This window comes from Rosa rugosa, chromosome 3, assembly GCF_958449725.1.
Source record: "Rosa rugosa chromosome 3, drRosRugo1.1, whole genome shotgun sequence".
NCBI classification, from domain to species: Eukaryota; Viridiplantae; Streptophyta; class Magnoliopsida; order Rosales; family Rosaceae; genus Rosa; species Rosa rugosa.
The window spans coordinates 47,925,775-47,941,581 of NC_084822.1; the positions used below are offsets into that span (position 1 = coordinate 47,925,775).

Below are 15,807 nucleotides of genomic sequence, written 5' to 3' on the forward strand. Positions count from 1 at the left end.
AAGAAAAAACTACTAATTTTGACAAAGTTGGTTGACAAACTCCTGTGTTAAGTGCGAGGATTGATGCGTTTGTTCACCAAAATAAAATAAAAATTAAAAAAGGTTGGTGGTGGTGGCTGGTTGGTCGGAAGCATTGTAGATTTATAGGTGAAGAACAAAAATTGTCCTTCAATTCGTCTGTGGAGAAAGATGAATAGGGTTGCTGGTTTATTCAACATGTTGCAATTTGCAAGAGAATGCAATCATGTTATAGTACTTCTGAGTCTTCAGTAGTGATAGTGGTAGTGAGTTGAGGAGTTTCTTTCTCCTACATGTATTAGATGATTGAAAGTCCACATGTGATAGAAGCGAACACTGATATATTGATCATGAATCATGATTCATCAAGTCGATACATAATAAACAAACTCTGCACAGGCAATATTTTAAAGCCCTGGAAGACGATAACAAGAAGAATAGATTACAGAAATGGCAATACCGCCCATACCTCACAGTGCATAATCTGGCAGCAGAGCTGAACAAAACCCATCGGAAAACCAAAGCCCCATGGTTTGCCAAATCCACAAAATTAGTTTTAACACTAAAAATAGATAGAAGGGCTAACATACTAAAGAAAGTTTTGGACTGTCCAAATACTGAAGCAACTGTGCAGAGCACAAAACCAAAACTATCATAAGTTGGCCATCATGAACTTGACACACAAGAGTAACAAAACTGCACTTGGCAAATTGGTCAATGGCGTAACCAAGGAGCAAGCAGCAGAAGAACTCCCGGAAGGACCACCTATGGGCGCTAATCCTGGAAGTGAACTGGATGTCGTTGAAGGCACCGTAGACTGGGGTGCTCCTGCTATCGAGCCATCAGACTGGGGTGCGGGTGCTGGTGCAAATGTTGCATCCCGGATTACTGAAGTGGGTGGGGCTTTGAGCGGTGGAAATTGTTGTGGTCCTGTATAGTGGCATTTGAAGTAACAATGTTGTTAGAGAGTAATTACAGAGTCCAAGCTCTATGAAGCATTAAATCTAAAGATTTCACAACGTAAAGTGCAGGTGTTTTGATTTGGTTCTATCTTTATGTGAATAAGTAATATGCCACCAGCCTACAGGCTTTAAAAAGCTACGCAACCAACTATAAACAAAGCAGTCCTCAAACTGAAATGGCATTTTACAGCATTATAAAGAAAAAATTCAAGAGAATATACCAACTTTTGAAAAAGAAAAAGAAAAAAAAAAATTTGTTCAAGTATGAGAATCATTCCAAACTTCATGTTCCATGAAAAATCTAGAAATCTAAAATGCAATCACAAGCTATATATGAACGTAATGTCCCCTTCTAAGTTCTAAGTGGATATATTAAAGAGCATCTAAGATTTTACCTGGGCAGCGAGGCCGAAGAGATGTGGACAACCTGCAGAGTGGAATGGAATCAGTTTGACATTCAAACAGAACACGATACATGTCAAAATGACCATAAGTAACAAGTACAATCAGAAAGGAAAACCATACGTCGTGATTATGGAGCCATTCACGAAACCACCATAGTTGCAAGAACTAACATTGCAACCAGCACTAGTTTGCTGCGCTGTAATGTTGCCCACCATGAGGTTACTGTTTTTACATTGCATGCTTGAACAGGAAACTGCTAATGAAGCAGGCTCACAGTACAAACTGTAACAAATGCACAATGAAGCTGATTAATACTAGATCCATACGAGAAAGTAGAAACAGATACAGAAGTAATCTCATCACTCACTTTAGACTCCCAGGACCACAACTGCATTGAAGGCAGTGACTTGCTGTAATGGCATAGCTCCCGTTGGGCACAATCAAGCCGTGATCTGCAGCATAGCTAGGAAAGTTTGATGCACAGGCTGCAATGGAGAGAAGCAAAACTTAGACACCACCATGGCTATCTCATAAATACACACATTAAAAGAACAAGAACAAAAGCTTTAGTTACTAATCCACCCGAAAAGAAAAACTCAACATTTCATGATATTTGAACTTTGAACAACTTAACATCCATTAGCATGTACATGCGTCGTGATCCTATGAGTGCACAAATTATAACCAAATATAATGAGTTAGACCATCAAATTAAAATGGAATGCTGATAAAAAACTAGCACAATCACTCTACAAGCTACAAAATACAGAAGAATTGCATATCATAATCAAATTCACATAGCAATATTCGAGAAGGACTACCCTAGAACATCATACTTAATGCTAGTTTCGAAAACCAAATTGTTGGTGCAATGTGCAAATTAGAGATTTTACCAGGCAATGGAATTGAAATAATATCAGAAGCCTTAACAGCCGAGCTCCCCATGGCATTAACATTCATCAAATCCGTCAGCGTAGTCAAATACCTCGCCGCAATCCCCGCCAGCGAGTCCTCCGGGGTCACCACATACGACAAGTAAATCGCCGGCAACGAATTATCCGTCCCATTGAAGCAAGTACACGGCAGAGGCACCACAAGCGACTGTCCCACATCCAGCACCGACGGGTCCGAAATCGAATTAGCCTCCCGAATCTGGTCCGCCGACACCAAACCGGAGTAGACCGAGTCGGCAATGGAGGCCAAGGTGTCGGAGGGCCGGGTCTTGTAGTGGGTCGACACCGATTTTCGGATTCCGTCGACGCAGGAACAGTTGATTGGGATTTTGAGGAAGAGGTCGGAGGGCAGAATGTGGTTTTCGACGTCGGGGTACGAAATGTCGATGGCATTGGCGGTGAGGATAGAGATGGGGTCGACCTGGAAGAGGGAAGCTACTTCGGAGACCTTGAGCTCGGTGTAGACCTTGTAGCCGAGCATAGCGTTGCAGGAGTCGGAGTTCGAGCAGGGCTCGATTGTGGACTTTGAGGTCGCGAGAACAAGTACATTGCTTAAAACCCAGAGGAAAATGAAGGACTGGGTTTTGTAAGAGGGTTTTCGGTGCTGCATTTTTTTGGCTATAAAACCCCGAAATTGAAAGATGGGTTTTAGGAAATGTGGTGTGGTGAAGCTTTTACAGCCAAAAAGATGGGTTCTTTGGATTTGTAACTGAAACAAATTGGGGAGGGGGGGTTTTGCTCTGTTTCTTTTGAGATGGGTCTGCAATGTGTGTGTAGCTGAAGACAAAAATGGCGGTTTTGATTGCTGTGGAGGTGAAATTTCAGGGTTAATTCAAATGGGTTTTGTTCTGGGTCTGTTAGGGTTTGGGATTCTTGCTCTCGTTGAAGAGAGAGCACAGTGATAAAGATGAACAAGGTAAAGTAGTGTCTTGAAAATGAATGGAAAAGATGAGAGAACAGACAACTGTTTTGTATAGAGTGGAGTGAGCAGAGAGACCGGTCAGATTCTCGAGGTTTGAGTCTGGCGACATAACTTTCTTGTGGACCAATTTAGCCTCGTCAAACCTACAATCACCAACATTTGAAAGGTGAATCTTGCCAGGTCATGCGGCGTCGTTTTGTCTTAGGGATGTCCGCTAGTGTATCATTCACGTCGCTTTTAGGAGCGGGGAGTTCGGGGGGGTTGTTTGGTAATTTTGGGTATATGCTTTTCAGATCGTGGGGCATCCGAGGGAGCCCCACATTCAAATAGTAGGGAGGTTTTATCCTCTGCTTTGCGGGTATGCGGGAGAGAAGAATTTCTGGTTTTGATGCTGGTTGGATTTGGAATGGTGGTGTGTTTTACGCCCAGTTTAGAGATTGCAGGACACGGTGACATCTTAGTGGTGCGTCGTGTTTTGCATACTAGGTGAGGTCTGGAATTTGAATCTGCAAATTTTGGGTCGCGACCCGAACGTATGGGTCGTGGGCCTGATGCTTCAAAACTTATGGACCCATCGAGAAAACGTTATGACTTTTATCAGACCTATTTATTTTCTTATTAAAAAAAAAAAAAAAGGATTTTTTTTTTTACCTCTATATGATAATTATCCATTATTTTGTTGGAAAAAAAAAATCTTACCGCTACAAAAAGAGAGAATTGTATGTTTTGCTTGGTTCAATGCTAAATTGTAATTATTATATTAGAATTATTTGAAATTTAATCAAAATACTTCTCTAATTTGAAAAATAGCAAATTATAAATTACGACATAAGTCAGTCTAATAAGAAAATTGTTGAAGTTAAAGAAATCTATATAGTACTCGTATGCCGGCATAAATCAAATAAGAGCCTTTGCTATTAACTTGATCCAATGTAAAATCAAGAGACTCATATGGCTTGGGATCTAGTGCTAAGGCATGGGACAAGTTGCTTTCTAATAGTATTAACAACATAAAATGTTGATCTCAAGCAAGGGTTGCTACAATCACAGAATTATAACATCCACAATTCTAAAATTAATAGTTGTTTAGAGCTAAGAGTCCTGTGCGCAAGATAAAAAAATATAGGCTATATACGCTATCGAATAATCGCTTTGGAAGGTGTCACTGTTACCTAAATAGTCGCTCTCAAATATAAGGGTCAAGTTATAGTGTAGGAGATTATGAGTAGAGGATATCATACCCAAGAGATTGGAAACCCACTTTAGCTAGGGAAACCTAAAGGATGCTAAATGAAAATGCGAATTGTACAAATCACAAACAAGAGGCTCACAAGTGAACCAAAGTTCATGGTGATTATATACAAGATGGAGTAGCGATTTGCTTTTGGTTTTACTGTTTTAGAGATGATTTGATTTGGAAATAACTAAATGAATACTTAAAATGTAAACTAGGCTAAGTTAAATTAGATGTGATGAAATAGATGGGAGTTAAGACTTAAGGTTTCCACCTCTAGCCTCTCTTGCAAATAATGTTGCTTATGTAGTGAATGATATCATTTTAATTAGCCAATTTTTCTCTCATTGCATCCCTCTCATGTATGACAAGGGACATGCTCATTTTGATGATATCAAGTGTAGTACTTAACTACTTAATTCCTCTAAAAAAAAAGGGCTAAATACTAGTTAGTACCTTGTGGTTTAGGTCCAAAATCAATTCAGTCCCTGGACTTCTAATTTCATCAAAAACACCATTGCACTTTCAATTTTGATCTAATAGGTCCAATTCGTTAATATTCTGTTATGGGTTCAAGTTATAGTTGGATTATTTATTGAAAAACTAATTATTTTTAATAGTAGGACTCACTCCTAAATTGACTATGCAGACCACCTCGATACCACATCATAAAACATAGGCTATATATGAGCCACATTAACAAGTTAAATAACTCAATTGTCAGAAAACTAACAAATTGGACCTATTAGATCAAAATTGAAAGTGCAGGGGTGTTTTTGATGAAATTAGAAGTTCAGGGACTGAATTGATTTTGGACCTAAACCACAAGGGCACAAGGTAGTAATTTGTATTTAGCCAAAAAAAAAACTACTTAAATAACGCATTTCAATCCAATAGGTATCTAGTGCATTACTCTAAGTGCGTAAAGCTTGGAGATGAAAAAATTATGCAAACCAACCATGCTTATCTATAAGTGATGGTAGTTCACAACCCTAACATGCACATGTGATATGTTATGATGCTTCAAATAACCAAGGTTAATCAAGCCTAATTGTTTCTCATGTCGTGGCAAATATTCATATCCAAATTTATTAAGTTTAAGCATAAATATTCAACTATTGAACTAGCATGTTAAGGTGCTAATGAAAAGTGCATCAAACATAATATTTACATCAATGTCATGCAATATTGGCTAGGGCTTTTAATCCTAGCCTTAACAAACTAACTACCCACTCATAATCAAATACATAAGCTTCAACATGTTTATGAACATCAAACTAAAGAGTATGGTTAGAAAAGTGACTAGTGATGATCAAGTTGAGGATGATGTAGATGAATTCATGGAGGCATTGACATGATGCTAACGGTGATGGTGATGATGATTCCTCAAGTGATGCTAGAATTCTTCTTCCTTCTCCTTGCTCGATGGTGGAGTATGAGATGTAGAAATGATCAAATGGTGAAGCTTTATGTATATGAAATTGAATGGCTAGATAAAAAAGATTATGAATTTGGTGGTGGTGGTAATAGAGGTTGTGGATTGAAGGTGGTGGTGATGGAGGTTTGTGGAGAAGATGCTAGTGGATTGTGTATAGAATAGATAGAGAAAAAGATGTAATGGCTAAGTGTGAGTGATTATTTATTCCTTGTGAGAAGGGATGCGTAAATAGATGGAGAGAGAAAGGTGTGAAATGATGATTATAAGCCAAATGGAGCAGCTCTAGCCTTGTAAGAAGTAATAATGTGGTAATAGATCCTAAAACCAAGGGAAAAAGGGTATGCGAGTGATGGTGTAGGTTAGAGTAGGTAATGATGAGTGAAAGATAGTGATTAAACCCCTAAAAACGTAGCAGATTTTGTGTGTTAAATGAAGACTTTTGGTGCACATAGGGAGTAGAGATGGTGCTAGGAAAGAGGAAAGAAATGTATGGTTGATTTGGAACAAAAAAGTTTAAAATTTGATTATGATGGAATGATGGTGAATGAGTGTGATGGAATAAGTACAATATTACTCCTTCATGAATATGACCGAAAAAACATGGTACCATCGTGAGTGGTGGTGCGCCACCACTTGTGCCACCAAAAGTGGTGGTGCATGGAAATTTCGCTGGAAATTCACTTTTTTCTCCTCTTGTCAAGATTTTCTATAATATATGGAATTAGATTAGTCAACACTAAATTGGACTTTAGAACAAGTAATTTTCATGTTTTAGGACACAAATACATATATGAATAATGATCCAACAGTCACCAAACCATATTACGTACTTGAGTGTCAAGAAAGATTGTTGCATTCACTCCAAAATAGTGATTATCAACCCTTGTGCTTAGAAAACCATATTGCCCCGGAGCAGTGCAACTTCCAACAAATACAAATGTACAAGTACTAGCTTCAATAATCTTATTGATCATTTTACACACACTCTAGCGATACATACATTCGAATTGTGTGCTAGTCTCATTGTGTTAATATCTCACCGTAAAACATAACATTGGTCTAATAAATATATAACAAAATTAACAAGTGATGGAGTAAATTCGTTTTCTTCGATTAGTTTTTTCACCTACGCAATCCCACCGTTAAACTTGATGAATCCATAAACTCATCAATAGTAATAATTGAGATATTAGGAGACAAATATCTGGCCGGTAAAGAAATAAATTGAGGCGGGTTAAATTGAAATAAATAAAAAGAACGCCCAAATCGAGTTTCACACCTCCAAAGGCGGGAACAAAATCTTCCTTTTCCCTCCATAAATTTCCTTTATTTCTCTCTCTTACTAACCACGTTTCCGTTACACACAAAAACTCTGCTTGGACCAAAACAAAAAAAAAGGACGAGACTAGACTTTAGCTGGTCTTTCTCCAAATCCCTAAAATCTCTGCAAAAACCCCCAATTCCTCAACCGAATCAATCCGCTCAATTACTCGATTCACATGGACGAATCGCCGCAGAAATCTCCGGCGACGCCGAAACGGCGGACCCGGCGGAGACTGGTGCAGTCGACGCTGGTGCTTGTGAAGCCGGCGGAGCTGGTGGAGAACGGCGATCCGAAGAAGGAGAATAGCGAAGAGAAGAACGATCAGGATGAGGAGTTCTGCGGGAGTCAGAGCAAGAGGAAGAGGAAGCCGGCGGCGGCCAAGAAGACGCCGCCGGTTAAAGCTCCTAAGAAGGTGAATTTTGAAGCTTTGAGTTTCTGAATCATATAGTACATTATGTAATTTCGTTGCTGATTTGTAATGATTTTGTTTGAAACTAGAACGGTAAGCGATCGGCGAATAGTACACCGACCAAGAAGAATGGAAAAGATGTGGTGGTTGAAGATGGACCTCTGATAATGCCTGATTTGAGATTAGAGGCCAAATTGAGAAGCGAGGTTAGTCATTGCGTTTTCTCCGAGGGCTGTGGTTTTACTGTTCTTTAGTCTTCTTACATGTAATGTTAGTTACGTTGTGCTTCAGAGTTTTATGGATTATGTTTTGGTTTAAGTCAGCTCAGCTCAAATAAGCATCAGATTCTAATTGAAGTAGCTAGTTTTGTGATCATTATATTGCTTAGATTTTAGTAAAAGAAAAATTAGTAAACTATGGAGTGATTGTAAGTTTTGCTCATTAACTTTGCTCTAAGTGTATTTCCTCATATGTTTCATTAGGAAATCTCACGGATCTGGACGAAGGAAGGAAGGCAATTACATCCCTTTTTTGCATGTTCGAAAGCGGGCAAGAAAAGTCAGGAGGCAACTGAAGTCGAGGGCAGTTCAAGCTTCATGGGGTGTAAGGAGAAATATATTACTTGTGCCCCAATTCATGTGTTTGACGATACTCAGGTATGGTTCGTTTGGTTTAGACATGTTTACAATGTTTTACAATATTCAGTATCTAATGGCATGAGCTGTTTATAAATTTTAGTGTTTGCTTTTGTCTTTCTGACCTCTAAAATGAATCCAATCTGCGATGCAGGACGATGCTGTGTTTCTTGATTGGAGAAATTGGACATTTTGTGAGGAAACCAGTCTGACAAGTGGTCCTCATCATGAATGTATGCCGTCCTCAATATTTGAGGGCTCTGTTGAGTGCTTAAATTTTGATAAGGCTTCTAGTGTTTCCCAACCGTGCAAATCATCAACTTTTCAAAACACAGCCTCTTTAGATCAGTGTCGTATTCAACAGGAATGTGCTCAGGAAACATCATCCACAGTCCCTCAGTTTTTGCCTAATGAGCAAATGAGGTGCTATCAGCACTCAAAGGAAGTAGAGGTACATATTTCACCATCCATGTGAATAACATATTTTAAGGAAGTCAGTTTCAACTCAATTAATTCTGTCTTTTGTCAGGATTGTGAGGTTGGTTTGTTTTCTGAGCATACTGGTTGCATGAAGGAGTCAGATATTGAGCAGCAGAATACATTTCTGGAGGAAAGGTTGAACATGCTTTATGTCAATGGTCTTGGCATTTATGACTTTTAAGGCCAATTGTTTAAAACAAAGTAGTCTCGACTTTCATCTGCATGGTTAAAGACTATTAATATCAATTCAAACCAATGTCTATCCAAAGTTTATATTTAGCCTATCTATATACAATGAGATCTTGTTCACTTTTCTGATTAATAAATTTCAGGATGTCAAACAATCCTGGTTGCTGTGATCAATCTGAGAATAGCTTATGGACTTATAAGTACCAGCCAAAGAATGCCAGGGAGGTAAGAAATCTGGGTTCTGTATCTTCTTAATATCACAATTGTGCATTTAACAGTATCGACCTTGAATTTTCTATCCTTAAAGGGTTCTTCTTCTGAAAACTTGATCATGCAGGTATGTGGTAATAATGAATCTGTGAGGTTTTTGAGTGAGTGGCTTCGTTCTTGGTATGAACGAGATCTTCAAACTAGTGAAGATGGTGACAGGCAAGGCATTGATTATAAGTGCACTCAAAGTGACTCAGAAAGTGAAGACGATGAGATCTTGAAGAAAAAGAATGTTCTGTTAGTTACAGGGCCAATTGGGGTATGACTTTTTATATTATTATTATTATTATTTTTTTATCTAGTTGACATTTCTGTCCATGTAATTGTGCGTCAAAATATCCAAAACTTCTGTTGGGAATGATATTAAGGAACATGTGTTGTCAATCTTTACGGCATGTTGGTTTTGGGTAGTAGAATCTTTAATTCCAATCAATGTTTCACCTTGACTCTCAATTTATAGGAATTTCTACCATCAGGCGAGTACTTTCTGGCATAAAACTTGTTAGGCACACATAAATGTAAATTCAGTGTTGATCCTTTTGGTTCATTGTTTTTTGGTTAAAGTATGCCCCTCATCTTGCAGAGTGGAAAGTCTGCAGCTATATATGCGTGTGCAAAAGAACAAGGGATTAAGGTTTTGGAGGTACTGAAATTTTATCCTGACATGTATTCAATTTGATCAAGATTTGATTTGTGAATAATAATTACATTGATTTAGAGAGGAAGAGAGAAGAAAGTTGTCATGTGGTAGTCAATGAACTCATAAGAGGAAAATTAGAACATATTGCCAAGTCACCCTATGGAACTGTTTATCTACTCTGCTGAAGGTTGCAATTGCTCGTATCACTTCCTAGATATCACTGCCATGTTGGACCATGATTTTAGCTTACGGTTGCTGGGACCCATATTAACATATAAATTATCAAGATTTGGACCTTTGGATAAGCTATGGCTACAAGTTTGGGCATAGATCTGAATACATCCCCTACCTGATGTCTCTTTGTTTGTAGTGAAGTAATCATCTTTAGATCTAGAAATATATCCAGAAGTTAGGTTGTTGGACATAGGACCAATATGAAAAAAGATGCTTGTCAATTTTCATTGGGTCATTCTAAGTTAAACCTTACCCTTCAGTCCAAATTCTAAACAATGGAACGGGGATCCCGGATGATGCATGGAATTCAAGGCAATCACGATGTTGTTTCATCCTGTCATTATAACATATTTATTTTTATTAATACATGCAACTTTGGGTATATATTCATACTTATATTGATAACTTCTACATAATCTATGACCATCTCCCGGCATTTTGATAGTTTTGACAAAACAATTGATTTTTTTATATCTTGTCTAACCAGCTCAGTGCATCAGAGTGTCGGACTGGAGCTACTGTAAAACAGAGGTTTGGAGAGGCGTTCAAATCTCGCAAGTTTCAAAGGTGTGCCTTATTTATCTTTCAAAAGTATTGGTTTAATTGTTGTTTCACTGCCATGAACTAGATGATTCCCTTTAGATTCTTTATTTGAGCAGGTCCACATCGATCTCTATGTTTCTTCTGTTCGAGCAAGTTTACAACTAATACATTACCTGATCCCAGTTTTAACAATTCTGGGTCAATTTTGCCAGAAAAAAAAAAAAAAAAAATTCTAGGTCAAATGGTCTCAAAACCATAAGACTATTCCCCTGATGCCTGATGCTTATATTATAAATGGTTTGCCTGTCCTTGATTGTGTGAATGGACTATTTAAGTAAGATATGCTTGTCTGGCTTGTCCAAAGCTACTAAATGCCAGAGATGAGAATTAATGAACTGCGCATTTATGATTATTTGGCCAAGAGATCTGTTCACAATAATGTAATGTGAAATAGAGCATCGACTCTGAGAAGATTAATATCACCTCTAAATGAGGGTATTTACTGCGAGTCTGTAACTTATTAGTGGTCGAAGCTTTCATATTTCCAAAACTAGCTTCTTTTATTGTCTTTTCCACAATGTTATATTGCATATACGAATGGTAATATAAGCTTTTAGTTAATTTTATATATTTATATGTACGTTTTATTCAGAAAGCAAGTTCTTGTGTTTGAAACTGTTGCTTGTAAATCATGTTGATAGCTGGTCTTGATCATTATTTATGAACTAGAATTTGCCAAGTATAAATTAATATATTTCTGCCTTGTTATTTATCGACTGTTTATTTCTTTCAGATCAGTGACCAATGCTGCTGGTTCACAGAACAAGCTTATTATGAAGTCTCGCTTTGTTGAGGCTACTGGTACGACAGGCCAAGACTTGGATGATGATGTTGTTGAACTGATACCCATATCAGATGAAGAAAGTCATGATGCTACTGGAACTTCTGGAACATTTGCCTTCAAGGAGGACTGTTGCAAAGATAAACTTGTTATACTTTTTGAGGATGTGGACATTACTTTTCAAGAAGAACGTGGTTTCATTGCAGCAATTCAGCAGATAGCTAAAACAGCGAATGGGCCCATAATATTGACCAGCAATAGTAAGAGGTTTACAGGTTAAAATATATGTACTCCTTGAATTTGTGTTTTGAATTGTGCGGGGACTTATTAGAATTGTGGAATATTTTAGGTCCAAAACCTGACCTGCCAGACAGTTTTGATAGATTACAAGTGCATTTCATGTTGCCATCATCAGCGGAGCTGTATTCCCATGCATATATGGTATGTAGTTCTGACGAGTCATTTTCTGGTTAACTTTCTCATTGTCTGCACTTCAAACTAGATGTTCTTAAGTTCATTCTGTAATTATTCCGCAGGTTTGTGCTGCAGAGAGAGCCAGCATACAGCCCTATTTACTTGAGCGATTTATTGAATGTTGTGGAGGAGATATTCGGAAAATTATTATGCATCTTCAGTTCTGGTGCCAAGGTAGAAGTTTTAGAAAAGGTCAGTTGGAGGACACATGCATGCATATTAGTTGTGTTTAGATCTACATAAATTATTCTGTAAAGACTCTGGAATTCTGTGCACAGCGAGTTGACTTTTATTGAGTAAGACCCCCATGACAAATTTTTAGTTTATATTATAAACTGTTTCACTTGAAAAATGATTTTATGCCATCAAATGCTTTTGGGAACTGACTCAAATCTGTTTAATTGCTTGCTTTGTTTAGAGCCTTTAGTTGAAGTATGTTGTTTTGGTGTTTCCTATGTGTGTTATCATCCTTTCTACCACTTTTATTAGGAAAATTATTTTGTACATCCATTGTTTTGCTATAACAAAATTAATCATATATTTGACCATGCAGATACAAAAATTATGCGAGAGACATATGGTTCATTGCTATTTGATGTTGAGGCTGGTCATCAGATGCTGCCAAAATTATTACCTTGGGATTTACCTTCTCAGTTATCTGATTTAGTAGAGAAAGAGATAACCAAGTCATTATCAATGATGGAAGAAGGTTTAAGCCCAATGGAGGTAGATGACAATATAGAAGTGCAATGTAGTTTGAACATGGCTTATAGTGAAATGGAAAATATGGAGGCCAAGAAGGTAGCAATGCTGAGCAGGAATGGCTATACTCATGAGTGCAGTGAGTACACAGCAACTGATACTGCTCCCGACTTTTCTAATGATTCAAGTACCTCATTTCCTTTCCCCCGGCGACATGTTCGGAGGATGCATGGTGTTGTATTGTCTTCTGATTCTGAAGATGACTTTATGAAGAATGGATATCCTACAGTTACAGATAAAGATACTAACCATGAAATCCTTGGAGTTGACTCATTATCAGAGATGCTACTTTTTCCTGGAGTGACGAATATAGATAGAGGACTTTATGACTGTTTAACTGCAGATGAATTTCCCACAAGTGAAATGTGCAACTTCGCAGATATATCCTGTGTGCCAGAATCGTCTTTTGTTCCCGAAACTCAAATGGATAATGAAACAGATTTCTTATCTCAAACAATGTCTTCTGGTCACTTTGCTACAGCTATAAATGAAGTATTTTTGGGCGATGAATTACCAGTTGAAGACAATAATGGAATAGATCTGTTGTCTCAAACAGTGTCTTCTGGCCATTTTGCTAACACCATGAATGAAGTACGTTTCGATGAAGAATTACCTGTTGAAGACAACAATCCTGCTCAATTAAAATCAGGATTACAGATAAATTTTGATAATGTGGGAAATAATTGTGATGCCATTCTAGAATATTCTCATCAGGAGTTGGAAGATTCTCAAAGTGAACATGGGGAGACTGTTGCAAGAGCTTATCAATTGATGGATGAGTGCAGCCGCATGGATTTTAATAAGGGCTCCAAGTTTATACAGGAGAAAAAAACCTCAGCAGTCAGTGATCTTGTTCAAGATTCATGGAACAAAATTCGTGGATGGCGCAATGATCTAAGGCAGTATGCTGCATCAGAACAAGAGGCCTCTCAGATTGTTATGCTTGCTTATAGAACGAGCAATTTGATCTCGGAAACTGACATGTTGTTTTCTAAATGCCAACCACTAATGAGTGTAAGTGTTGTTATTCTTGTGTTGGATATTAGAGCTCCTTTTGCATTTTGTGTCTTTTAGTTCATGATGGCAATTAGAATTTTATGCAGGATTCTGTGGAACCATCAATGATCTCCTCTGATGAGTCGGATTCATTCAGCTGGTGTGATGAGCGGTTGCTATTGGCATCCACAATTGCCCAGCATGGATTTTGCTTCTACGCAAAGGGCATTTCTTCAGTAGGATCAAATGTAGGTTGTGTGAGGAGGGTGGATATGGATATAGCCTCTGAGATGTTGGCTAACACAACTAATATGATGGCCTTATGTAAGTTAGTTGGACAGGGTATGAGAACAAGTAAAACATCATATGCTGGAAGAAATTCAGAGATTAGTCAGCCAAATGTGATTACAAGGTATTGTTTCCTTGCTGGGAGAATATTATAAGAGAATCAATTTTCCAATCGTAAAAATGCTTCCTCTGTTTATATATATATATATATATACAGTCCGGCTACACTAAGGATGTCCTTAGTTTTTCTTAGGTACGAATTTCCGGTTTTCACCCACTTTCCGATCAAATTTTCACATCTTAACCGTTCAGTTTTTAGGTCCTAATGTATAGATCACCTCTGCAAAATTTCAGCCAAATTGGTGATCATTAAGGCATCCAAAACTGCAAATTACAACAATGTAAACGAACGGTTCCGGTTCGTTCGTGTAAATTGCAGTTTTGGACGCCTTAACGATCACCAAATTGGCTGAAATTTTGCAGAGGTGATCCATACATTAGGACCTAAAAACTGAACGGTTAAGATGTAAAAATGTGATCGGAAAGTGGGTGAAAACAGTAAATCCGTTCCATAAGAAAAACTAAGGACATCCTTACCTGAGAAAAATCCTATATATATATATATATATATATATATAATTAAATATTAGTCAAGGATCTTCTACAGTTGCCTATTCATCATCTAGAATGAATTTTAATTCATAGTCTCAAACTGTTTTATTTGTTTACTTTCACATCGGTATTGCCCAAGTTTAAGGGGCTTATTTTCTCTCCATTTTCTATTGAAATGAAGCATTTTGCAAATTATTCTGTAAACTCAAGTTGGATATATTTTATTTTATGGTATTTCAAATAACCAATTTACTCCTTGTGTCTACAATGCAGTGAAATCAAGTCGCATATATTTGATGCAATCCAGTCAATTGTACCTTCCAGATTCAACTTGACATTGAGAGGCAGTGCATACCTCGAGTATCTTTCCTCACTTCGCCACATTTCAAGATCAGAAGCTTCTCGTTTGTCAAAAGGCGTCGAGATGACCACAAGAAGAAGAAGGTAATCAACCACTACAGTCAATTTTGTTTCTTGCAGCCTTTAAGTCAATCCCCTTGCATTGTTGATATAGTAGCATGATTTTCTAATGCAGGAGGAGGGTTGCTCCACACTACCTGAGCAGTGGTGCAAGAATGTTGTCTGCTGAACAGTTATCATTGCTAGATCAGTATAACTTACGTGGGAAGACCACCACCTCTTCCGATTAACTCTGATGCAATTCATCAGATAGAAAACTAACATAATGTTATAGTAACTTCTGAATCTCAATAAGGTAGTCAGGTTCAATAAGGCTGCTCTAGAAAGACCCGAAAGGAATCACTATGAAGGCTTGATATTCACTTGCAGGAAAGGTGAGTGTCCTAATGTGCAAATCCCGCTATGGTTCCTTCCCATTTCCCTCATTGTAACGCTTAGAGTGATTATATTTTATTATTTTTTGGAGCTCCTAGGTATTGTTTATGTTAGTATGTAACGCGTATATATTTAAGTGAAAATAGGAAAAGAGTAACCAGGCAACTTCAGTACAACTACAGTATAGCTTAGTGCTTTGGGTGGGATTTGGGCAAGCTTTGGGTCAAATAGTTTTGTTTGTCTATTAACAGCAGGGTTGAGATTGCAATTGCAGGTTTCCTGTACCTTTCTAAAGAGTATTACAAGTAGTATGCTTAGCACGGTAAGTGCGATTGGGTTCTCAGAAAGTGTTGACTTTTAATGGTATAATTATGCGACTCCAA

At 37.8% G+C, this 15,807-nt stretch overlaps 2 protein-coding genes across 3 annotated transcripts; one reads left to right on the forward strand and one right to left on the reverse strand.

Annotated features, from left to right (window-relative positions):
- Nucleotides 1-339: 339 nt before the first annotated feature.
- LOC133736845 (lysM domain-containing GPI-anchored protein 1-like) lies at nt 340-3,345 on the reverse strand. The gene is made up of 5 exons (XM_062164440.1): nt 2,279-3,345; nt 1,753-1,870; nt 1,506-1,667; nt 1,376-1,407; nt 340-948 (listed from the first exon to the last, which is right to left on the reverse strand). Exons 1-5 carry the CDS (start codon nt 2,946-2,948, stop codon nt 671-673), a joined length of 1,260 nt encoding a protein of 419 aa, XP_062020424.1. The 5' UTR covers nt 2,949-3,345; the 3' UTR covers nt 340-670.
- Nucleotides 3,346-7,275: 3,930 nt separating this feature from the next.
- LOC133737007 (uncharacterized) lies at nt 7,276-15,600 on the forward strand. 2 transcript variants are annotated; one of them, XM_062164638.1, is made up of 16 exons: nt 7,276-7,668; nt 7,755-7,871; nt 8,148-8,321; nt 8,455-8,751; nt 8,830-8,915; nt 9,113-9,194; nt 9,277-9,498; nt 9,823-9,882; nt 10,601-10,680; nt 11,450-11,757; nt 11,847-11,938; nt 12,034-12,163; nt 12,525-13,747; nt 13,837-14,141; nt 14,903-15,073; nt 15,165-15,600. In XM_062164638.1, exons 1-16 carry the CDS (start codon nt 7,432-7,434, stop codon nt 15,277-15,279), a joined length of 3,699 nt encoding a protein of 1,232 aa, XP_062020622.1. In that variant the 5' UTR covers nt 7,276-7,431; the 3' UTR covers nt 15,280-15,600. The 2 variants fall into 2 exon arrangements, with proteins under 2 accessions (XP_062020622.1, XP_062020623.1); XM_062164639.1 differs by having other exon boundaries at nt 9,307-9,498.
- Nucleotides 15,601-15,807: the final 207 nt, after the last annotated feature.